This window comes from Pelophylax lessonae (genome assembly GCF_965119305.1).
Source record: "Pelophylax lessonae genome assembly, chromosome: 1".
In the NCBI taxonomy this organism is placed as follows: Eukaryota; Metazoa; Chordata; class Amphibia; order Anura; family Ranidae; genus Pelophylax; species Pelophylax lessonae.
The window spans coordinates 141,257,840-141,284,702 of NC_138768.1; the positions used below are offsets into that span (position 1 = coordinate 141,257,840).

The 26,863-nt window shown below is 41.1% G+C and overlaps 1 protein-coding gene across 2 annotated transcripts in view; it reads left to right on the forward strand.

Moving 5' to 3' along the window:
- The window catches only part of CCDC125 (coiled-coil domain containing 125), a 78,752-nt gene that overhangs the window by 24,712 nt on the left and 27,177 nt on the right, over positions 1-26,863 (forward strand). For both annotated transcript variants that reach the window (XM_082253564.1, XM_082253565.1), the window contains exons 3-5: positions 10,681-10,739; positions 14,086-14,172; positions 16,684-16,761. In XM_082253564.1, the coding sequence (XP_082109690.1) occupies positions 10,681-10,739; positions 14,086-14,172; positions 16,684-16,761 (224 nt within the window). The remainder of the gene's footprint in view (positions 1-10,680; positions 10,740-14,085; positions 14,173-16,683; positions 16,762-26,863) is intronic.

Consider the following 26,863-nt stretch of genomic DNA (forward strand, 5'->3'; position numbering starts at 1 on the left):
ATTGAATGTTCATTTCTCTATCATAATCCATCTCCAAAGGCGTTTCAGAGAATTTGGCAGTACATTCAACCGGCCTCATAACTACAGACCATGTGTAACCACACCAGCCCAGGACCTTCACATCCAGCATCTTCACCTCCCAAGATCGTCTGAGATCAGCCGCCCAGACAGCTGCTGCAACAATCGATTTGCATAACAAAAGAATGTCTGCTGAGAAACCGTCTCAGGGAAGCTCATCTGCATGCTCGTCGTCCTCATCGGGTTCTCAACCTGACTGCAGTTCGTCGTCGTAACAATCTTGAGTAGGAAAATGCTCACATTCGATGGTGTCTGGCACTTTGGAGAGGTATTCTCTTCCCGGTTTTCACTGTACAGGGCAGATGGCAGACAGCGTGTATGGCGTCCTGTGGGGAAGCGGTTTGCTGATGTCAACGTTGTGGGTCAAGTGGCCCACGGTAATGGTGGGGTTATGGTATGGGCAGGCGTATATTATGGATAACGAACACAGGTGCATTTTTTTTATTCGCATTGTGAATGCACAGGGATACCGTGACTAGATCCTGAGGCCCATTGTTGTGCCATTCATCCACGACCATCACCTCATGTTGCAGCATAATGAACAGCCCCATGTTGCAAGGAACTGTACACAATTCCTGGAAGCTGAAAACATCCCAGTTCGTGCATGGCCAGCATACTCCTTAGACATGTCACCCATTGTAGCATAAGGTTATTGTAAGGAGTATAGGTGTCACAATTGTTATTATTGAAGGTCCCTGTATTTAGATAATACATTTTCGACCTAACCTAAACATGCATATAAAGAGGTGTTCTGTTCAGCGGTCAGAACTAAAGTTGGTTAAATGGTCAAAACGAATATAGGGACACGGGTATTCAATATTTTAAATAATAACAAGTTTATTAATGAAAATTTGGACTTATAATCATAACCGTACAGTATATAATTCTTTATGTACCAGTATATTCATGAGGAACAAGACATACAACATAAAACGATAAACATATAACAAAGTACCGGCCGGTGCATATTAATTCAATCACAGGGCTAATTTTCACTATTTCGGTTAGATACCGGGAGTATATCTTCCTGTGATTTGTGTCTGTGGATAAACGGAGTGTAGTACAAAAAAAAGGTGGTGGTGGTTTTAAAGTTTAAGATGTTCTGAAAAAATTGCGGTTTTGGAAGGTAGGTCTGATAGGATGGCTATTTTCTGTTTAGCATCTTTGAAAAGTAAATTCTGGGGTGCCGGTGTGCAGTCCGGAGTCTGTCCTAATACTTTTGACTCCTGTGGTAATTACCGTTGCTTCACCTTTTCACATTTCCTCCCTTTTACTTTTCCAGATACTGGTTGGGTAAGTGATTTCTCAGCAGTTTGTAGATAGAAAGAGATGGGGATTTCCTGTGGTTCGTTATCACATATGGTTCCCTTTTATGGCGGGTGTATAGAGTGGTGCCAGGGGTATTTGCTGGTGGTTGATAATACCGTATCTCTTTTGGGGACTATGCAGAGTGTTTTTTGTAGGGCGGATAGGTGTTGGGTTTTAACTCTCAAAGTTATTTCTCCTAGGGTGTCTTTAAATCTTTCTCCCCACTCTGTCAGCTGTTTTTTGCCGATGTTTCACCCCTCTACTGATGTGTATCAGTGCGTTTGGGGACTATGCAGAGTGTGCTTATACAGGGCGGGTAGGTAATGGTTATAACAATACAACTCCTCCGGTACCCGTCTATTCCAATGCACCGCTCACCTATTGTTTTTCCCCACTCTGTCAGCTATTGGCTGATTCTTCACCCCTTCTTCCGTTGTATTCCAGTAAAATCTTGCACTTACCTGACCTTCACTCTATAGCCGCTCATTCCGTCTTCTATCTTCCGCTGTTTCCTTGTTGCGGTCGCCGATCCTCGACCTTTCGCTTCCGTTTGCTTTCTCCGTTGTCCGCGTCTGAGACACTGGTGGGCGTGCCGGCGGTGGTGGTGACGTCAACGCGTTTCGCTTCTAAGTGGCGTAGCTTCGTCTGGACGTACGTAAGCCCGATGCCTGTGCCCTATAAGTACTTGTCCCCACAGGTGATCGGGTTTAGCTCATAATTACATGATCCGGGATTTCCTCAATCATTTCTAGTCATATACCGGATTATTTCAATATGCATTGGATGCTTTTACTTATCTATCTTCTATTTGGATATATAACAGTATTATACATGCTGTCTTTAATTTGCAGCCTTGACTCATAATTACTTTTATTGGGGGATACTCTCGACTTTCATTCCACAGACGATATTGTTGCCGATCTGTCTGTGTATGTCTCCTATTTTTGAAAAAAAGTTTTTTGTTTTTTCCAAAAAACAGGTAATAAATTTCGGGTATTTCTAGATTACAGGACAACATGATGACAACATATACAGTGACATAATTACTGGATTTTTTGGTTCAGCTGGGGTATATGTGTATGTGTTTGATTTTGGGATAATGTGTTTTACAGGGTTTTTTACTTTTTGCAGTAAGGACCTCCTTTTCTATGTTTCTTTTTCTTTTTCTTGTTTGTATGTGTGGGTTTCATTACTTTGAGATGGCTACATTACCGTTACTTCTTCTTATTTCTCTTACTTCTCAAGGAATACCTGAAGGTTCATTTCTGTGTTTAACCCTGTTGGTATCAGGCTCTTTAAATTAAATATCCACCATTTTTCCTTTTGTAGGAGGATACGGTTGAAGTCACCCCGTCTAGGGGAGATTTTCAGTTCATAAATTCCTTTAATTTTTGTTCCTTTCAGGTTTCCGTTATGGTATTCGGTATAATGTCTCGCTAATGGTTTGTCTGGATTTTTTTCTTTTATTTCCCTCATATGTTCGCCGATGCGGATTCTTAGTTGTCGTTTTGTTTTACCTATGTAATTTTTGTTACATGGGCAAGTAATCATATAGACGACTCTAGTTGTAGCACAGTTTATGAGGTTATGGATTTTATACTCTTTTTCTCTTGTTGCATCGTGGAAGATGTCGGTTCTGTCGATGTAAGGGCATATTTGGCATCTCCCGCAGGAGAACATACCCTTACTCCTTGGGGTTTTCATTAGCCATGTGTCCTCTGTTTCCTTTAGGAATTCTGACTTGGTTAAAATATCTTTCAGATTTTTTGCCCTTCTTGCCACCATATTTGGACTTTCGCCTATTATCTCTTTTAGATTTGGTGTGTTGCTTAAAATGCTCCAATGTTTCTTGAGGACTTGGCGTACTGATTCCCATTGCGTTCCATATTGTGTTATTACTCTTGTGGCTCCAATCGCGTCTTTTTTGTATGGGTTTTTTCTGGTTAGCAGTTCTTTTCTTTCTTTCTTACTGGCCTTTTCTTTGGCTTTTCTCAGCTGTCTGTGGGAATATCCTCTTTCACGGAATCTGTTATATAGTTCTTTACTTTCATGATAGTAATCCTCCTGTTTCGAACAGTTCCGTTTAATCCTCAAAAATTGACCCGTAGGTATCCCATTTTTCAGCCATTCAGGGTGGTGACTGTCAGCCTTCAATAGTGTATTCGCTGCCGTTGTTTTGCGGTAAGTATTTGTGGTTAGGCTGTTATTCTGGTTCTTAATCCATAGGTCTAGAAATGATATTTTTGATTTGTCATAGACGTATGTTAGCCGGATGTTTCGGTCGTTTGTATTTAGGGTGTTGATGAATGTATGCAGTGTCTTGTCGTCTCCTTTCCAGACCATTAGTACATCATCAATATACCTTAGCCAGGTATGTGCATTTTCTTTGTATAGTTCATTTGTGTATACCAGTTCTTGTTCCCATAAACCCAGATGTAGGCATGCATACGCTGGTGCCCATGACGCTCCCATGGAGGTACCTTGTATTTGTTTATAATACCGGGACAGGAACTGGAAATTGTTGTTGTTCAAAGCGAATCTGATAAGGTCAGATAGAAATTCATTCTGGTGGCTGAAGTTGGCATAATGTTCTTCCAGGAAGCTTTCTATGGCTTTTATTCCCCATTCATGTGGTATTGAGGTATATAGAGATTCGACATCAATCCCTACTAGCCAGATTGGTCCCTCTATTTTTATTTTATCGATTTTCTCTAGGACATCTCTGGTATCTTGAACGTAAGATTTCAGGTTTGTGACCATTTCTTTGAGTAGAGCATCCAGGTATTTTCCTACCTTTTCGAGGGGTCCGTTTACTGCCGATACGATCGGTCTTCCGGGTGGGTTTCTTAGACATTTGTGCACTTTCGGAATTATATAGAAGACTGGTACATTGTATTCCTTCACACTTATGTATTCTGCTTCTTGCTTGGTGAGTAGGCCTTCTTCTTTTGCCCATTTTATTTTTTCATTCAGTTCTTTTACTAGTTCGGGGAATGGGTTACTTTCTAGTCTTCTATAAGTGTCCGTTACATTTAGTAATCGCAGGACTTCTTTTTCATACTCCTTTGCATCCATTAACACGACATTGCCTCCTTTGTCGCTTCTTTTAATTACTATATCTTTTGATTCATTTAGTTCCCTGATGGCCCGGCGTTCTTCCTTGGATATATTATCTGCTCCTATATCTGACCAATTTATTTTATGTAAGTCTATCTGGACTTGGTTGAGGAATACGCTTATCCACTTGTTCTTATGCAATTGGGGCATGTTCAGGGATTTAATCCGGATGCTGGATTTCCTGAATCTTTCCTGTTGGTCTTCCTGAAAGTTGTCTTCGTTCTCTTGAAGTAGTGCATTCAGAATTTCTAGAATTTTCTTGTCGTTTTCATCTTGTGGTGTATTTTCTTCATTTGGTGATGTTTGATTACTGTATAGAGAACGTAAGTATACTTTTCGTAGGAAGAGCACTACATCTTTGAACACTGTGAATTCGTCCATTGTTGCCTTAGGTGAGAATGATAGGCCTCTTTTTAGGAGTTTTATATGACGTTCTTCTAGTTTGAACTTAGAAAGATTTATTACTTTCATATCGTCTTTTGATATTTCTTGTGCATCTGTTTCAATCAGTTCTTCTGGCTCCTGGTCTTTGCGCCTCTTCTTTGACTTTGTTTTGTCGGCCTCCTCTGTTTGGGGTTGTTTTGGGAGGAGTTGGGGTGTTCTAATTGGGTTTCTATTTCCCTGTCTTGCTCCTCCCCGGGTACTAAAAAAGTCACTGATTTTCTTTGTCTTTCCTCATCTGTATCGCTTGAGTTATAGTCATCTCTTGATCTTGACCTTGAGCCCCTCTGTCTTGATCTATATCTTCTGCGTCTTCTAGTTAGGTCAAAGATTTGACCCTTTTCCCAGTCTTCAATATCCCTTTTATATTTTGATTGCTTAGTTTTTTTCAAATTTTGTTGGGTTTTTTCCACCTCTTTCTTGAGGTTGTCATTTTGTGTATTGAATTCCTCACAGTCTTTAAACGGTTCCAGTCCTTTGATGCTTTCTGTGATTTGTTCTGTGAGCTCTGCAAGTTGTATCCTTTCTTCTTCCACAATCAGCTTCATCACCTCTATCCCATGGTCTATACATAAACTTTGCCATTTTGGTAAAAATCGTTCGTTTTGAAGGTGTTCGGCCGGGATTACTTTATCCCGGAGCCCTCTAGGTATTATTTTCTCTTTTATGTATGTTTCCAGGAAAGAGATATCCCACTTTCTGTTGAGGTGTTTGATCACGTGTTTTTTATGTTCTTTGAATCTATTTTCAATTTCTTCTTGTCTACTTAGTGTCGTGGTGTTGTCCTTGTTGAAAGCATCCCTTATTTCTGAGTCAAATTCATCACCCAATGAATAAGCCATTTTTTAGAAAAAAGGTCTTACTTAGGTGATATGATTCCACGGGTACTATACTGGTTTACTGGATATTCTTTCTGTTTATTAACGGTTCTACTCCTTGGGAATGGATCACTTGTGATCCGAAAACAAGCTATAGCATAAGGTTATTGTAAGGAGTATAGGTGTCACAATTGTTATTATTGAAGGTCCCTGTATTTAGATAATACATTTTCGACCTAACCTAAACATGCATATAAAGAGGTGTTCTGTTCAGCGGTCAGAACTAAAGTTGGTTAAATGGTCAAAACGAATATAGGGACACGGGTATTCAATATTTTAAATAATAACAAGTTTATTAATGAAAATTTGGACTTATAATCATAACCGTACAGTATATAATTCTTTATGTACCAGTATATTCATGAGGAACAAGACATACAACATAAAACGATAAACATATAACAAAGTACCGGCCGGTGCATATTAATTCAATCACAGGGCTAATTTTCACTATTTCGGTTAGATACCGGGAGTATATCTTCCTGTGATTTGTGTCTGTGGATAAACGGAGTGTAGTACAAAAAAAAGGTGGTGGTGGTTTTAAAGTTTAAGATGTTCTGAAAAAATTGCGGTTTTGGAAGGTAGGTCTGATAGGATGGCTATTTTCTGTTTAGCATCTTTGAAAAGTAAATTCTGGGGTGCCGGTGTGCAGTCCGGAGTCTGTCCTAATACTTTTGACTCCTGTGGTAATTACCGTTGCTTCACCTTTTCACATTTCCTCCCTTTTACTTTTCCAGATACTGGTTGGGTAAGTGATTTCTCAGCAGTTTGTAGATAGAAAGAGATGGGGATTTCCTGTGGTTCGTTATCACATATGGTTCCCTTTTATGGCGGGTGTATAGAGTGGTGCCAGGGGTATTTGCTGGTGGTTGATAATACCGTATCTCTTTTGGGGACTATGCAGAGTGTTTTTTGTAGGGCGGATAGGTGTTGGGTTTTAACTCTCAAAGTTATTTCTCCTAGGGTGTCTTTAAATCTTTCTCCCCACTCTGTCAGCTGTTTTTTGCCGATGTTTCACCCCTCTACTGATGTGTATCAGTGCGTTTGGGGACTATGCAGAGTGTGCTTATACAGGGCGGGTAGGTAATGGTTATAACAATACAACTCCTCCGGTACCCGTCTATTCCAATGCACCGCTCACCTATTGTTTTTCCCCACTCTGTCAGCTATTGGCTGATTCTTCACCCCTTCTTCCGTTGTATTCCAGTAAAATCTTGCACTTACCTGACCTTCACTCTATAGCCGCTCATTCCGTCTTCTATCTTCCGCTGTTTCCTTGTTGCGGTCGCCGATCCTCGACCTTTCGCTTCCGTTTGCTTTCTCCGTTGTCCGCGTCTGAGACACTGGTGGGCGTGCCGGCGGTGGTGGTGACGTCAACGCGTTTCGCTTCTAAGTGGCGTAGCTTCGTCTGGACGTACGTAAGCCCGATGCCTGTGCCCTATAAGTACTTGTCCCCACAGGTGATCGGGTTTAGCTCATAATTACATGATCCGGGATTTCCTCAATCATTTCTAGTCATATACCGGATTATTTCAATATGCATTGGATGCTTTTACTTATCTATCTTCTATTTGGATATATAACAGTATTATACATGCTGTCTTTAATTTGCAGCCTTGACTCATAATTACTTTTATTGGGGGATACTCTCGACTTTCATTCCACAGACGATATTGTTGCCGATCTGTCTGTGTATGTCTCCTATTTTTGAAAAAAAGTTTTTTGTTTTTTCCAAAAAACAGGTAATAAATTTCGGGTATTTCTAGATTACAGGACAACATGATGACAACATATACAGTGACATAATTACTGGATTTTTTGGTTCAGCTGGGGTATATGTGTATGTGTTTGATTTTGGGATAATGTGTTTTACAGGGTTTTTTACTTTTTGCAGTAAGGACCTCCTTTTCTATGTTTCTTTTTCTTTTTCTTGTTTGTATGTGTGGGTTTCATTACTTTGAGATGGCTACATTACCGTTACTTCTTCTTATTTCTCTTACTTCTCAAGGAATACCTGAAGGTTCATTTCTGTGTTTAACCCTGTTGGTATCAGGCTCTTTAAATTAAATATCCACCATTTTTCCTTTTGTAGGAGGATACGGTTGAAGTCACCCCGTCTAGGGGAGATTTTCAGTTCATAAATTCCTTTAATTTTTGTTCCTTTCAGGTTTCCGTTATGGTATTCGGTATAATGTCTCGCTAATGGTTTGTCTGGATTTTTTTCTTTTATTTCCCTCATATGTTCGCCGATGCGGATTCTTAGTTGTCGTTTTGTTTTACCTATGTAATTTTTTTTCAGACCTACCTTCCAAAACCGCAATTTTTTCAGAACATCTTCAGAACATTTTCAGAACATCTTAAACTTTAAAACCACCACCACCTTTTTTTTGTACTACACTCCGTTTATCCACAGACACAAATCACAGGAAGATATACTCCCGGTATCTAACCGAAATAGTGAAAATTAGCCCTGTGATTGAATTAATATGCACCGGCCGGTACTTTGTTATATGTTTATCGTTTTATGTTGTATGTCTTGTTCCTCATGAATATACTGGTACATAAAGAATTATATACTGTACGGTTATGATTATAAGTCCAAATTTTCATTAATAAACTTGTTATTATTTAAAATATTGAATACCCGTGTCCCTATATTCGTTTTGACCATTTAACCAACTTTAGTTCTGACCGCTGAACAGAACACCTCTTTATATGTCACCCATTGAGCATGCTTGGGATGCTCTGGATCGGCATATACGACAGCGTGTTCCAGGTCCTGCCAATATCCAGCAACTTCGCACAGCCATTGAAAAGGAGTGGACCAACATTCCACAGGCCACAATCAACAACCTGATCAACTCAATGCAAAGGAGAGGTCCTGCACTGCGGTCTTGCAAATGGTGATTACACCAGATACTGACTGGTTTTTGGACCATCTTGATATGCCACACCTGTGAGGTGGCTGGATTATCTCGGCAAAGGAGAAGTGCTTACTAACACAGATTTAGCCCAATTTGTGAACGATATTTGAGAGAAATAGGCCTTTTGTGTACATAGAAAAAGTCTTAGATCTTGGAGTTCCGCTCATGAAAAATGAGGGCAAAAACAAGTGTTGCATTTATAACTTTGATCAGTGTATGCTGCCCTCCAGTGCTCCTTGCTGCAAAGGCTATTTATATAGTAGTGAGGGGCAGTGGCTAGCTTTTTTTGTAGTTTTGCACAGAGCAACCCAGATCCTCCTTTTCTCGGGTCCCACGCTGGCGCTCCTAGTCCCTTTCTTCTGCTGAGTTACCCCTCTCTCTCCTCATGGGTTAACTTACTTTCACAGCAGCAGGAGCCAAATGTGCCCGCTGCTGTCTCAGCCAAATAGGAGGGAGAGTCCTTAACAGCCCAGACTCTTGTGCAACATTGTTGGATCGAGATGGGCTCAATTAAGTTTTAAGGGGGCTGAGGGGGGCTGCTGCACATAGAAGTAGGGGTTGACCGATTATCGGTGGGGCCGATTATCGGAGACCGATATTCACTTTTTTATTTAATGTATTGTATCGGCCACAAACTTGCCGATATTGCTTCAAGTGGTTGTACCGGAGTGATGCCTGCAGCTACAGACATCACCCCGGCACTGTTTTTTTTAGACCCGATGATCGGCCTTCTTGTAATAACAACCAATGCGGCTAAGCAGCCGCTTGGCTGTTATTACAAGCAGCGCCGCTCTGCCCGGGTCTCCCGTCCCATTGGGAGGCCCGAGCGACCAGCCAACACGTACGCCGGCTGGCCGAAGACCCGAACAAAGCCAGAATCTGCTTTGGTTCGGTCTCCTCTGTAGTATCCCGGGAAGCGATGACATGACATCACTTCCAGGTACTGGGGCCTTAAGGGCGCCAGATTTTTTTTTAAAATGACCGTATTCAAAACAGCCAAACTTGGCGTTTTTGATTGCTTTTAAGTGCAAGGGAGGGGTTTGGGGTCTTTTTAGATCCCAGATCCCTCCATAAAGAATACCTGCAACTGCCTATTTCTGTCATAAGTGATGTTTCCATATATACGTCATTCAATAAAGTTTATTGGTAAAAACAAGCTGACATTAGATGCTGATTGGCTACCACACACAGCTGCATCGGATTCTGAGTACACTAGTTTTAGTAAATCTACTCCAGGGTGTCTTTTTAACAGGAACAGTTTTTCCTTTTCCATAGATTTACATTTTTATCTGTAACATCTTGTTACAGAACCAGCAGAATCCAAATGCGCACCTGAGATCATTTGTATAGGAGCAATCAAGCCCACTGCGATGCACTGGGCAATGCGTGTTAGACAAATTCCATGATTGTTGCATTGTTTTATTTTTGTACCAGCAGCATGTGGAGTCCTGATGTGGGCTTCTTCATTTCCATATGAAAAAGGATCCCTGCACTGTACTGATAGTAACTGCTGGTTGGCAGCTGAAGGTGTGCTGTAGACTTACCTTTTAAATGCACAAAAACTCCTAGATTGTCAAATCCCAGCTTCAGCCAAAACTCCTTATTTTTATTCTGGATAGAATAGATAATGGGTTAGAGGCTTGGTTTTTATCAGTAGTTGTGTCTCTATTGAGAAGATTTCCACTTATATTCTGTTAGGACCGGAAATGATGGGAAATCTCTCCAAGAAGGTCATGGTTTCAATATCCGCATTTTCCTTCATGCTCAGTGCAATATGCAGTTTAGAAATAGAGGTAATAAATGGTCATCTCCATCCTTTAATGTGTACTTTATTCAACAAAGCTTTTTGGAAGAAAAAATAAATAAATGGTCATCTCCTAATCTTAGCTTTGCGCTTTTGCCTAAAACCAAATTTCTCTTTTATTTGTGTATAGATGCAAGCTCTGAAGTCTCCAGTGAAGACATGAGGCAGCGTCTTCAAGACCTGACGGAGGTAGGTGTCACCGATTCAAACACTTAGGCTTCCAACTTCTATGTGTTTCACAGAAGCCGTAGTCTTTTTTTTGGTCTTTTAGGGTCGGAGGGGATATTGGGATAGCTTTAATTAGGCAGATACATTTTTCCTCCTGATATTGGTCATCTGAGACTCTGCTTAGGTCTGGGTTTCCCATGAGAAGCCAATGAACACAGAACACACTACTGAGCTAAATAAGATTAGTGTGTTGTTACTGGATGGACAACCGATAAACTATCTAAAAAAAAAAAAGAGCCAGTTAACTATTCTTCAGGCTTTTGGAGGGCTAGACTGTGGCCAGTGGGATTAGAAAATGCCCTGGTACCAGTTGGAGTAAAATATGCTTCCTCATTGGCTTTAGTGGGAGAAATGGTGCTCCATTGTTGGTATTTAGGGGAGGAATGGTGCCCTATCATTGGTGTCTGTGAGGGCAATGGCAGCCTATCATTTTAATTTAATATTTTTTTTTTTATATATATTATCATTTATTCTTGGCTCAACTCTTCACCACCATCACTATGTACTTTTCACACATTAACTTTCACATTTGCCTTTTTTTTTTTTTATGTGTAGTGCAATAGTATTGTGTACATCCACAAAATGTTACTGGCTAAATGATACTAATGATTGTATTTTTGCTTGTAATTTGGCTCACTCTTTCAATTACCTGTAGTATTTATCCCTCAAGGGCCAGATAAAAGCAAACAAGGAACCACATCCGGCCTGCAGGCCTTAGTTTGGAGACCGCTGTCTTAAGCTAAAAAATGCTGAGGGTTTATTATTACTCAAAAGTAGAACTTCAAACAGCTAAGTTATGTCTTTGACTTCCCTGCAGGCTTCAGGGTGTTGTACAAGTTTTGCAATACACATTGGTCAAATGCGCCTCACATCCTGGAATTAGTGAAGGAGCTAAGCAATAGAGCCCTGGTTTATAGTGCTGGCCTTCCTTCTCCCTGTTAGAGTGCTGTTGTACCACCTTCCTGTTGGGAATACAGTACTTGTGCTACTTGTATGCAAAAATATATGGAATGAATGCATAGCTGGATGGATGTGCCTAGTGCTCAGCTTCAAGGGTATTTGAAAACTAGAGTTAGGAAAACACAGAGCCTCGCTGATTTTCTTTATTTACTTTCTTTGAGAATGTTCTTTTTGTTTTGCCTACTAATTGAGCCTGGATTTTTACCAGTATTTGCTTTCAGAGACTTTGACCTGGCATTACCAGTCCTTCTTAACCAGTTATACAAGTTCCCCAGTCTTAGGACTGTGCAAGGCCTAAATGGAGAGGGTAAATGTATAGAATGGGAAATGCTTTGTCTGTGGAAAGCTTACACGGGCCGGTGCGTTAAATAAAGACTACTATCTTTCAATAGAATAGAAACTTCATCATTTCAAGTTAGCTTTAGAGAGCTTGCAAGGTTAAGAGGACTGAAGTGATATACAACAGCAATGTAGTGGTTGCTTGTTACCCCTACCTAGATTAAAGCTGGTCGTATTATATAAAACAGTTAGAGGTTTAAGATGTATTTCTTAAACTAATAAACTGCTGAGCATACAACTTCTTTTATTGCTGTTTAATACAGAGATTCACAAAACCGAGTCTTCTGGGCATACCCAACATGCGTCCAATTTTAGTAAAAAAGTGCATTAACAAAAACAAATGGCACAGCCTGAGTATCACTTATAGAGTGCTAAAACATGCTCCGAGTCAGTTAGGTCTAGCAAAGGAGTAGTCGTGTCCATCTCAGCTATTCCTGGTGAACACTCCAAATATTACAGAACATCACATATTGCATTACAACAGAGCACCTAACATACAAATGGATCTCTATTGCTAGAAATTAGCACTACCAAGTCAAATCAAATGTAAGGGGAGTAGGGGGGTGAACATATCAAGAGACAGTGGTGGTGGAGTCAATCCAGATATCGCAAATTTTATGCAATTTCTTGGGGCAGCCCCAAGATTGGTATATGTCTTTAGCGTCCTTCTGTTGTAGCACCACCGCCTTCCTGACATAAAATAACAGGAGTCCTTGTAAGGTCCCTATTGCTCTGGTGGGGGCTAGGATGTCTGCTAAGCCCAGTATACAGACCTCTTATCTGACAGAACCTGGATGGTAGTTAAACGAAATATAAACTCTAGAACTGCAACCCCAAGGGTATGTATTCAGGGACAGGTCCAAATCATATGCAAGTAATCTGCAGAGTCATCCAAACACTGCCAACACTGGGACATTGAAGATATATTCTATGCATCCTGCGAGGCGTAAGGTAAATTCTATGACGTGATTTAAACTGAATTAACTTGTTTTTAGTAGATACAAACTGAAGGAAGGGGTACTTCCCTATTCCTCCCTGTCCAGATCCGGCACCTCGCCAGCCTGGATGTATGCAGCCACTCCAAGTCATGGTAAACCGAAGGCAGTAAGGCCCCGAGTGCTCATTTCAATGTCAATGGGGATTGAAGTGTACAGAAAGAGGATGCTGCTGTTTATCAGATTCCATTTAACAGTGGCTAGCCTGTGGTGTGTACAGGCACCCATTCAAACAAAAACAGATGGAAAGGGTGATTATGATCTCAATCTGGGTGTGCTGTAGTTGTTGGATGCAGGTTACATGTTGCATTCTCAGCCGCAGTTGGGCCACCAAGTGAGTTGGATTGTGCTGTCCTACAACATTAAAAAACATGCATTGTTATATTCATTGTATTAATGGTACATTAACAATAGTTGCTTCCCCAAGACAAAATAACATTGTATCCAAGTGAAGCTTTTTCTCTATACTTTGACTTAGTTGACAAGACTTCTGTCAACTTCATGTTCTCCTTGTAATTCACTAAATTTAGTCTAGAAAGCAATCTGGAGTTGTTGTTTTTTATGTAACAAATAAGATTGAGCCCTATATAAAGCTAAGCAGGCTGTAAATCTAGCCATAGAGTTGCATTCATGTTGGACAGTATAACTCTAAAAGACCTGGTACAGGCTTTCATCGATCAGTTTTCAAAGCAATATTGTATCCAGCAATTGATTTTGGTTGGATACAATGAACATAGTGACATGCTTGGTTTAACAATTTCTTTGGTCCTATTAGATTAGTAGGACTGTCTTTTAATGTGGAGATATGAGAGCCAGTAAAGAGTGGTGGTTATAAAATTGATTTACCTTGAGGTCCCATCATGGAAACAATCCGGATCTCAAAAAAAATGTAACATTGACACTCGATCTACTTGAAATTGAGCCAGCTATTTCAAACACATTTTAGTCCCAGATGATGTCATTTGTTCTTATGTCAGTGTTCTTTATCAAACATGTTTTATTAATTCCTTTAGGAGTTGGATTTGTTAAGAGTTGAACTTGAAGCTTCTCAAAGACAGTTAGATGGGAAGGATGAAGCACTGAGGATTCTGCAGGGCATGGTAAGTTGTATGAGATGCCTCGCTCCTCGTAAATGCTGTGCAATTCTCAGACCCAGCAGACACTGTCCGTATACAGGAAATTCTAGTTTTACAATAGATGCATTATGTATTTGTTTTTTGTGTTTTTAATTTGCTCTATACGGACTCAAAAGTGGGAGTGCAGCTTGTTATCCTCCCAACCCCCACCCCTAACACTTTTGATTGTTTATTTTTCATGGGCAGTGGTACATTTCTGACAGGTACCTGCTCCCACTTCCTCATTTCTCCCCTAAGAGAGAATTGACATCACTTACCCCTCCCACTGCTTTTTGGGACACATAACATGTCTCATGAGGATGCAGGACCAGTCCCTTCACCATGCAATCTCACACATGCACAGTGGGTAGCTGGCTGTGTTTTCTCAGGAAGTCACTACTGGCTGCCAAATCCAAAATGGTGGCAGCAGGGTCCTGAAGTGGTAAGAAGAGCTGGCAGTGGGAAGACAGCGCTGGACTCCAGGGACTGGTAAGCACCCCACTTTAAAAAGACAGCAGCTACAGTATTTGTAACTGCTCACTTTTTTTCTTTTTTTTCTTTTAAAGGAGAATGTCACCCTTTAAAGGCAAACTATCACCAGAAAAAAAAGCTTGTTAGATCCCCAGGGGGGGGGGGGGGGATCAATTGTCTGCATTAAAATCCGACAGTGGATGTTAAATAAAATTTATATTTACATTTACTGCCCTACCCCTTTTCTGCAGCACTGTGTCTTCTCATCAATCCTGTTTAGTACACACATAGTCCATACCTGTAGCCTGCTATTCAGGACACCTAGAGAGGGGAAACTGTCAGTTTGTGTTTTATATGATTGCAGCTGGCGAGAAGTGTTTTCATTAACAAGCTGACAATAGCACACGGACTACTACACTTTTTTGATATAGCCTAGTGTAGTACCTGGCTTATGCTGTTGTCAGCTTGTGTTTTTGTGAATGAAGGCACTTCTTTCCAGCAACAAATATTTACAACACAAGCCAACAGTTTCCACTCTGTCTGTGCCATTTTTTTTTTCTTCTAGTGATTAGTTCTTTAACCACTTGCCGACCGCTCACATTGATACTACTGCGGCAAAGTGGTTAGTTATCGTCCAGCGACGTAGACCTACGTCGCTGGACCCCTCCCTTTGTGGGCGGCGTGCGCTCGCCGCCGGAGGCTCGCTCCCGCTGTATGCAGTCACAGCGGGAGTCGGGCCAGGGGAGGAGCGGCGGTGATCACGTCGGGGATCGAGTGTGGAGATCCACCTGCTTGTCTAAACAGTCTTGTGACAAACCGTGACAGATTGCAGGATTCAGCATAGCTGAACCTGCGATCTGTGCCTGTGTCACACAATCCCCTCCCCCCACACACGTTAGTAAGCACCAGGCATACATTAACCCCTTGATCAACAATAAAAGTTAACCCCTTCCCTGCCAGTGTCATTTTTACAGTAACAGTGCATATTTATAGCACTGATTACTGTAGTAATGTCACTGGTACCCCCAAAAGTGTCAAAAATGTCAGTCAAGGGTCCGGACTGTCCACCGCAATGTCGCAGTCCCGCAAAAAAAATCGCAGATCGCCGCCATTACTAGTTAAAAAAAAAACAATAAAAATGACATAAATTTCCCGTAGTTAGTAGCTGCGATAACTTTTGCGCAAACCAATCAAAATATATGCTTATTGCGATTTTTTTTTTTTTTTACCAAAAATATGTAGCAGAAAACAAATTGGCCTAAAATGTTAAAAAAATTAGATTTTTACATTTTTTGGGGGGGAATTTCATATAAAAAAAATGTGAAAAATATTGTTATTTTTTCAAAATTGTCGCTATTGTTTCCCATCGTTTTTTACTCAGATCTGTTTCGAATTCATAAAGTATATGACACTAAAAATTCTACTTTAAAGTCAATCTGTATTTTTCCAGGATAAGCAAAGTAACAGGTTCACTTTACAGAAGGTAAGCGGTGTGTACATATTGTCTCTGTACTCACCTGTCAGCAGATTGTCAAGAATTACTCCATACTTTAGGGTATGGGGTCGCTGTCACTGCACGATTCTCCACGTGGTGCCTGATCCAATCCACAGGCCTGGGAGATGTCACAAGTGGATAAAGGGAAACTGTGCTTAGGTAGGCTTTGAATTGCTGAGCACAGTACAGGTTCACAGTAAGTAAGATGGAAGATGGTACAGGTACATTTTTTTTTTTTTTTTTTTTTTTTCCAACTTCCTGAAAAAATTGTTGGTGCTGTAAAAAAAAAAAAAAAACAGAGGCCCCATGAACCACAAATAACAAAGGATCTATATTCAGGACCTATATAATGCTCACAGATTATCCTGTTTATCTGTAAAGCCTGGTTCAATTTTCTTTAAAAGAAGGATCTGATAACACACAGCATCAGACTTGAAGAATGCTTGATAAGGAGGCTTGGTAATCTTTTTGATGTTTCAAAGCCCTGGTAATCGCTATACAAATTAAACTTGAAATTGCATTTTTTTTAGGCTGTGTTTGATAAGGCAACCTGTCACACCAAGGAAATGCTGCAGAAAGCAGAGGAGCATCGGAGAGCACTTGAAAAGGTAGGTGTCACGTGTTATGACATTTTCATACAATACCACAAACCCTGAGAACTTTTCAGCTTACAACTATGTTCATCAATGTTCTTTAAGGTCCGGTTTACACTAATGAGATTTCAGCTGCAACTTGAATTGCACAGAATTGCATGACTAGAGATATCATGTTGTTCTCAATGGCTTCCTTTCACATCAATGCGACGCAGCAGGGAGCAATTCTGGAAAGAGATCCTGTACTACTTTGGTGCAATTCCAGTGTGTTTTTTGTCCTATGCAATCAAATTAATTTGATCACATGGAAGTTTTTCATATTGACAATAATATATGCATGATCTCTTGTCATCTGTATAAATTTGATTTCCATAAAGCTCTGTGCTCCTATTTATTTACTTCTCTTCATTGAGTGCTTTCTCCCCTTGAATTTTACAGTATAGGTTTACCTCTTATGGACCGCCCCTGGCAGATATACTGCGGCAGGGTGGCCCTCCTGCGCAAAATCACGTACGTGATTTCGTGCATCGGGTCTGGGGCGCACACCGCCAGCGACCTGCTCCTGCAGTAATCGGACACAGTGGAAGCCAATCAGCGGGTCCGGCAGACGCGGTGTTTGTCGGGCCCGCCAATCGTTTACAGGAGAGGCAGAGTGGCAGTAAACAAGAGAGGAAGATGAAGATCATGTGTTTCTGCTAAGCTATATTTTTAACCAGTTCCAGTCCAGGCCAATTCTGACATTCCTCTCCTACATGTAAAAATCAGTATTTTTTACTAGAAAACTACTTAGAACCCCCAAACATTATATATTTTTATAAGCAGAGGTCCTAGAGAATAAAATGGTGGGAGTTGCATTTTTTAATGTCGCCTAATATTTGCGCAGCGGTTTTACACTTTAATGAATTTTGTTGAACAAAAACACAATGAAATACCCAATAGTTTGGTCAAATAAAAAGGATGATGTTGCATTGGGTAAATAGATATCAAACATGTCATGGTTTAAAGTTGTGTGTCCATGGAATGGTGCCAAACTACAGTACCTAAAAATCTCTATAGGCAATGCTTTAAAAGCCTTTACAGGATACCAAGTTAAAGTTAGACAGGATGTCTGGGAAGAAGTCTATTGGACAAAACGTGTCGGATGTGATGTCAGATGCAGGAAGTAACACTACTACGGAAGTGCCATGGCAGCCTTTTTTACATGAGGTTTATAGGCATTATAGCAGCTTTTGTTTGTAAATAGGTTTTTGCATATTAAACATTAGATTTTACCTGTACTGCTGCACTATGGGTCCTTTTTTAAATGCCTTGCATGGGAGAGTCCTTAGATTGAAGAATGGAGGATCGGCAGAATTGTTGATGTTACAACTATTCCTATGAAAACTGTGCCTACTGAATACCATTTTGGTAAGGTGCATGGTGTGACCACATGCTGATCAGTTGGTTGAAGACACTGTTTGACATTTGCTTATGGCAAAGCTTGACAAATTTGCTTTGAATGTAGGAGCCAGATAAAAAAAAGTTAGGAGCCAGATTTTTTTTTTTAACAAATCTTACGGGTTGAACATGTAACATGTTCCCGAAGGTGAATGTATCCTTTAACCCTTATACAGCCAGAGCCATTTTTGCATTTATTTTGCACACGCTTTCTAAAAAATGTCAGGCCTGAAGATTACATAAAACACCCAAACATAATATATTTTCTGAAAGCCACCACCCTAGAAAATTAAAATAGTGGTAGTTCCAATTTTTTATGTCCTACAATATTACCGCAAAGGTCTAGGAAACCCAAAATTTCAGTAAAAAAACACATTAAAAATTAATTTTAGGGGGTACAAAAATGCAATAAATTACCCAATGTTTTGGCAAAATATAAAAGCCGAGGTTGCCCTGAGTAAATGGATACCCAACATGTCAGTACCCTATATTTTTCATAGTCGACACTTTAAAAGCCCCGTATAAGTTATCAGTTTAGCATTGCGAAGGAGGTCTGGTGCTAGAATTATTGCTCTCATTCTGGTGTGCGCGGTAATGTGTATTCCAATCGAGAAGTTTTCCGGAGTAGGTACCCCGCCGCGTACATTTACATTTCTATGTGCAAATATGTTGGGGTGGGAATTCTCAATTTTTATTTTTTTTTGGGGGGGGGGGGGGTCCATGTGCTTGTTTGAAACTTTAAAACATTTTTACAATTTAAAAAACGTTTTACTTTTTTTTTTTTTCCATCATGTGTTCTTTCTTTCTTTATTTCTTATCATTTGATGGTGCATTGTAAATCTTACACTTGCGTCTATTCCATTTGCTTCTAATACCTATCAGGGGTAGTTGCCCAAAACTTTGCAAGTAGGACACGAAGCAATGATCATCCGTTCAAAGTCACGTAACCGCTACAAAAAAGAGCATAATGTTAGATAATCTAGAGTGTGTAGAGAGTAAATAATGTATATTGTAGAAAGAAAGCACAATCGGGAAACACAACAAGAGGAAGGGGGGGGGACCAGAGAGAGAGGAAGAGGGGGGGGGCCAGAGAGAAAGGAAGAGAGAGGGGGGGGGGGGAAGAAGTAATAAGTAAGCGGGATGAACCAGCACCAAAGCTCAAGCGTCCGAAGTATCGCCATGTAGGGCTTGTCCCTCATCCGAAAAACAAACATATTCCAGCCCTACATTTTCAAGTCTACTTGTTAGGTATCTTAAGATTGATAATATTCTTTCCAGCAAGTCTCAGGAACCTTTTGGAATCATTTGCGCATGCAATCTGATTTCTTTTGCTAGCTGGAAGGAACAAACGTCCATTTATTCTTTTTAGATGAAAGTCTGGGTCAAATTGCTCTCTTCCCATATATATCAACTGGACAGACATTGTTAGAAGGTCTAAGAATCCTGATTGTCAAAACTGCGTTCATTACTTTTTTGGCTGTGAAACCTGACCTCCTGGGCATCAGTTGGTTATACTCGCCACTGCTTCGTTTCTGTGAGTGTTCTTCTAGAAATTACATTCTCTTTATAGCAAAGTGCTACTAAACCAAATCAGATGGTTAATTCGCATACATACACTGCTCAAAAAAATTAAAGGAACACTTTGAAAACACATCAGATCTCAATGGGGAAAAATATCATGCTGGATATCTATACTGATGTAGCAGGTTTTCCAGGCATTGGGCCTGAGATGGGTCTGCCATTGTTACCGGTGACACCTTTAGCCCATTTAAGCTGAGTACCCAAGTGTGAGAGTTGAGACAATGACCATTCCGGCATCGTTGGTTTGTTTTGGTTATTTGATATTTGGGATGGGAGAAGGGACCGAGTGGGATACTACTCTGGCTCAACTAGGTAAAACTGGGACACTTTGTAGAAAAATGCCTGTTAGCGCTGTCTTGACGCCAGCTGGATGCCGACCAACGCTTACTGACTCTTGAAGATTGCTTTATTAACTGTGCTAGAACTTGACTTGTAACCCTCCAGTTAACTCAAAAGATCCTGGACTGTAGTGAACTTTACTCTTGACACTCTCTTAAGCTCAAAAGTCCTGTAAATCGCTCCCTCCACCCCTTTACTGACTGAGGTAGCTCCTTGTAACTGCTTGTGCTGCTGCAACTCTCAACACTGTACACTGCATGCTGTACACATTAATTCTTCAGGGCCCAACTGCTGGCACCCCCTTTAACACTTCAGGGTCCTCTCTCTAGGCACCCCTCTGACACTTCAGGGTCCTCTCACTGGGCACCCCCTCTGACACTTCAGGGTCCTCTCACTAGGCACCCCCTTTTACAGCTAGCTAGCTCCTGGATCCCTTGGACCTTCACCGGAGTGGTCCCCTCTGTCAGCTACGCAGACCCCCAGGGGCATTTTACAGTACTCAAGAACTTGGAATGCTTTCCTGAAACTGGGCCCCCCTCAACTCCGCTGGTTCTCAACCTCTCTGCAGCTCGGCTCCGCTCTCTCTGTAGCCTCAGGGAAGCCACCCGAGATACCCGATCCTTCTGACAGGAGGAGACACAGCCGTACTCTCCCTCCTGGGACTCTGCTTCCCACCAAAGACGCTGCATCATGCGCTCCCCTCAAACTTATACCCACTCCCAGAATCCTGTGCGGCAGAATCTGCCTTTCTGGGGTAGATACAGGCCTGAATGTTTCACTGATTGGGTTTCCTCCCCTGCCCAATGAGAACCCTTCTCATGGAGCCAGTGGGGAGACTCCACAGTCTCAATAGCAACACCTGGGAGACATGACAGCCCAGCTGAAAATCATGGCCCTGCTGTTAGGCAGCCAAGGCCCACTATACTTTGCCTAGCACCTACCATGTAGGGTGCTATACTGATATGGACTGGGTAATGTGATGGGAAGGAAAAGATGCCACATTGTTTGATGAAAATGATCAACCAGAGGGCTAAATTCAAAGACACCCCCAAAAATCAAAGTGAGAAAATGATGCAGCAGGCTAGTCCATTTTGCTAAAATTTGATTTCAGCAACTTAAAATGGTACTCAGTAGTTTGTATGGCCCCCACTGGCTTTTTTTGCACGCCTGACAACATCGGGACATGCTCCTAATGGGATGACAAATGGTGTCCTGGGGTATTTCCTCCCAGATCTGGACCAGGGTATCACTGAGCTCCTGAACAAACTGAGGTACAACCTGGTGTCGTCGGATGGACCGAAACCTAATGTCCCAGAGGTGTTCTATTGGATTTAGGTCAGGCAAGCGAGGAGGCCATTCAATGGTATCAATTCCTTCATCCTCCAGGAACTGGCTGCATACTCTCGCCATATAAGGGTGGGCATTGTCGTGCACCAGGAGGAATTCAGGACCCACTGCACCAGTGTGGGATCTGACAATCTGTCCAAGGATTTTATCACAATACCTAATGGCAGGCAGGGTGCCACTGTCTAGCCTGTAGAGGTCTGTGTGTCCCTCCATGGATATGTCTCCCCAGACCATCACAGACCCACCACCAAACTGATCATGCTGAATGATGTTACAGGCAGCATAATTCTCTCCAGACCCTTCACATGTCTGTCACATGTGCTCAGGGCTCTGGTGTTTAATGGCAAATTCCAGTCGAGCTCCCCGATGCTGGGCAGTAAGCACAGGGCCCACTAGAGGACGTCAGGCCCACAGGCCACCCTCCTAAAATCTGTTTCTGATTGTTTGGTCAGAGACATTCACACCAGTGGCCTGCAGAAGTCATTTTGTAGGGTTCTGGCAGTGCTCATCCTGTTCCTTGTTGGGCAGCGAGCTGCGCTGCCTGACATTGCAGTGGGATTTAGCCCAGTGCGCTGCAATAAAATGCAGCATGTCTGTTTGGTTTTGGGTTTATTACCCCTTTAAAGGATTGGAATTAAGATTCATGTCCTCTCACCTAATAAGATGAATCTTGTGCTTCCTCTAAAAGTAAAACAATTTTCAGGGTCCTCATGTTGTCATTAAGTGTCTCTGATGGCTTTCTTGTGCAGGTGCACACTCTTTAGGGATTACACAAGGATCTATTTGCTTAAAATAGGAGACGCTAATGTGATTGCGAGTTTCTACAGCCCCGTTTGCTACTGAACATAAGAGCTGGTTGTTGCTTTATAGTTCAAGCTTTATGTAGGGACAGTTCTCACTGACAACCTATATCATTGATTTATGTACAAGTTTTCTTTTGTTGCAAGCTACACTTCTTATTTTTTTTTTTATTCATTACCTCCCAAGGCTGGCAAAACATACCCTGCTGGGTTTGATCTGCCACTTAATGTTTGCTGATAGATTAGTGATAACTAAAAATAACCTGCACTTTCCATTACTCCCTTTTTTACGCAGTGAAGGAGAGATTGATCAACATGTTTTGAATTGCGTATGTGACTTCCAGGACAGGGGATAATCATCCCAGGGTCTGATTACTTGTGATCAAATGACCGAATGTTTTATGTATGAGCACTTTGCGATAATGGCACAATCATTTGCACAGAAAACATTTGCTTTACTAATTTGTAAAGTGTAAAGGCAAAACTACTGAAGAAATCCAACACACAGGTATGTCAGTGCCCTCTGGTAACAGTTCTGGACCCGACGCATATTTGGAAGCTTTTAGCAAACCATTTAAAGGCAGTCTAGCTCTCATTCTGAATACTTTTCCTAATGCTGTATCAGAATATGGTCTGTTCCCTAGACAATCTCAGGAGGTCCATATTACCTTGATCCCGAAAAACCAAAAAGATCCTAGTCAGTGCTCAAGCTAAAGACATACTGTATATACCTAATTAATGTAGACCTAAAAGCTATGCGCAAATTACTCAAACCTTGGTTTCATCCCCCATCGCAAAGCTTGTGACATTACTTTCAAAACACTTTCCCTTATAAATCAGAAAATTCCCCTTTGCCAGCTGTCATTGGATGCGGAAAAGGCGTTTGAATGCCTCAGTTAGGGATTCTTAGAGGCCACCGCTATTACAAATTGCTATATCCCCTGCCTTTTATACATAGTTATGGCTTTATATTCTGCACCCACCACTAAGGTCAGGGTTAAAGCAGTAGAAAAAATCATCTTCACAAAACAAAAAAAATAAATCTGGGTCCCCCTGCAAGTTAATGATATAATGTGCTAGTATGCATCGCTGGGGCATAGCCATATGGGTTGATGGCACATTCATTGTTCCCTCAATTTAGAGCACAGTGCTCATGTGACAGTGATGTTACCGGCTAGAAAACCAGTGGATATCACTAAGACGGTCCTTTTTATTACAAGGCTTACCTCTAGGTAAATGTAACAAAGCTGAGTTTATTACCACTTTATTGGCTTTCTTTCTGATCCAGTGTTCATTTCAAATGGAATTTGCCAAGGTTGCCATCTCTCTCTTAATATCATTGCCATGGAGCACCTGGACAATGCCTTGCATGCAAATTACTTCATACATGACCTAACGATCGCTGATACCTCACACAAGTTGTCTATTCACTGATCTTATTCATAATGTATTCACAAGATTGCATTCCCCTCAATCTTAAAATAATTTGAACAGTTTGGACACCTGAGCACCTTCATTAATCCCACAAAACCACAATGCTTAAACGTCTTTTTGAGACCTCAAGACTGTTTCTCTTTAAAAGCTGCCTTTCTATTTGGATGGGCACCCCACTCAAATACCACCTAGGCGTACACATCCCCTAACACATGGACAAAAACTATATGAACTCAATTACCTAACCCTACTAGCTTCTGCCCAACACAGGCTGCTCTCCTGGCCCACAAAGAAGCATTCTTGATTGGGGAGAATATCCCTCTAAAAAAAGTATTAGGGGGGGGGGGGGCTGCTTTTTTATCTTAATGCGTAGAATGCATTAAGATAGAAAAAGTCTGCCTTTACAATCCCTTTAAACATTTTTATGATCAACTTGACACATACATCAGAGGATGACTGGGAAAAATCCTTCTTTTCTGACTTTTCGTTGAAGCATACCCAGTCAAACTAAGGAGAGGAACTACAATCTACTAACCAGATGGTATATATGCCTTTCTACATTGCTTAAGATGTTCTCATCAATTCCTAAGCAGTACTGGAAATGTGGAGAATAGAGGGATACCATGCTCTACATTTGGTGGTCCTGTCCACAAATTAGACCATACTGGAGATCTATTTTCCAGTTTTCTCACCAATAGAGTTTCCACATGGCCAGAGACTCCACAAGCAGCGCTGCTATTCATCATACCTGGGTTAGCTACTAGGATCAAAAATGGGCTCCTTAGATTGCTCCTATATGCAAGCTGAGCCCTAATCATTAACAATACCCAGTGTTAGAGTGGGTTGGCTTAATCATAATATGAGGATGAAGTAACTGGTAGCCAGATTGCAGGAATGCCTCTTGAAGTATATGGAAACATGGTATACATGAATTGATTTCTCTAGTTCAACTAGACTTCAGTCCTTCCTCTGTCTTCTTGCAACCAATGGTAGATGGCGCAAAGGTGGATGAAACTGGGAAATCAAAATGACAGCATGAATGTTTGTTGCACTGGGGGACACAGACAGGCAGATTCAGGATTGGCAGGCAATAAGAAAGGCAGCTCCCAGGAGATAAAAAAATCTTTGTACAAAACCAAACACAGTCACAGAGCGCCACTCTAAGTGCAGTATACAGCTGCAAGAAAAAGTATGTGCAGGAGAACTTGAGGCCATCTGTCTACCAGCTGAAGCTCAACAGAAGATGGGTGTTGCAACAGGACAATGACCCAAAGCATAGAAGTAAATCAACAGAATGGCTTAAACAGAAGAAAATACGCCTTCTGAAGTGGCCCAGTCAGAGTCCTAACCTCAACCGATTGAGATGCTGTGGCATGACCTCAAGAAAGCGATTCACACCAGACATCCCAAGAATATTGCTGCACTGAAACCGTTCTGTAAAGAGGAATGGTCAAGAATTACTCCTGACCGTTGTGCACGTCTGATCTGCAACTACAGGAAATGTTTGGTTGAAGTTATTGCTGCCAAAGGAGGTTCAACCAGTTATTAAATGCAAGGGTTCACATACTTTTTCCACCTGCACTGTGAATGTTTACAATGTGTGTTCAATAAAAACATGGCAACATTTCATTCTTTGTGTGTTATTAGTTTGAGCAGACTGTGATTGTCTATTGTTGTGACTTAGATGATGATCAGATCACATTTTATGACCAATTTGTGCAGAAATCCATATCATTCCAAAGGGTTCACCTATTTTTCCTGCAGCTGTACATTAAAAACATCTGTTTATTCAGACAATTGACTGAAATCTGAAAACTGCTTTAACACGTTGGTCCTAGTATAGCAGGTCTGATATGCGCTTTATGTCCATCACACTGTAAGTTGCCAATTGTCTGAATAAACAGATGTTTTTAATCTCTACTGCACTTACATTGCTGCTCCGTGTCTGCGTTCTTCCTCTGTCTACTACAGTTAGCTACTATCGATACTCAAGGAAACTAATAGGTCATCTCCCTGCCAGATACCCTTCCTCTTTTCTTTCCATCTTTTGTCTCTATTTTTATCCTTTACGTTATTTCCTCTTCATATTTTCTGACTCTCCTCCTTTATCCACTCAAGGTGATGGAGATAATAGGTGCCTTACCCCTTAACATGTATAGGGGTCATATAATCCAGTTGCATTGTGACATTTTGCCTTTTTAGGTTGCTTCATAATCATTAGGAAATGTGATGCAAAAGTTTGTAATATATCTCATTTGGCTTCATTACTAATGATCGTACTGGCCTATTGTCTCGTGGAACCTTCTGTAGTAACATTTGACTTTTCTTTATGTGCATTTATGTCAAGAAGATGCTTATTGAAACAAATTATTTTTATTTTTTTAACCTAATTCTTTTAAACAAAAAAGCCTTTACACTTTCTTTAGAAAAGTTTTAGTTAATGAGGTGATGGGTTAGAACCGCTGCCAGGTTTTTGTTGTTGGGAAAATAAATTTAATAAAAATTCTCCCTCTCTTCCTCCTTATCTTCAGGAACTTCCCAGTGTGGATCCCCAAAACTAAATTTAGGAGTATCAATCGATTAATATCTGATTGAGTTTGGCAGAGAGGTAATCCCAAAATTAGGCTGGCAGTATTGTGGCAACCATGGAGCGAGGGAGACCTAGCTGTACCCATTTGTTTTTACAAATCCTTTTATTCCAGTCAGTTGTTTTTTGTCCATATTTGTTGACCACTCCTTTTTATGATGCTGCTGTGTGTCACTGGAGGCAACAATTGTTGGCTCTCATTTGGTGCATTTGGGATTGAAATCTCCACATACCCTGGTGGCTTCCATATGCTCTACTATCAGAGCTTGGCAGATGACATGGAGGCCAGAAAGTAAGCGTTGCATACTAGCACCTTTATGTTAAACTTACCTGAAAACGAAGCCCTCCCGTGCCAAGTCAGCGCTTTATCTTCACCTGTCTTGCTTCTGGGGAGTCACCATTCACAGCACAGGGCTCTGAAGGAGTGGCACAGGCGGCTGTTCCTTCAGAGCGCATGCGCCAGTGATGTCTCTGGCTGCATGCAATGTAGTTATCGCCTAAACGGTGCCCATTTGGGAGATATTTACACTACCTATAGGTAAGCTTTATTATAGGCTTACCTACAGGTAATAGCAAGAGATGGAAGTGTAAT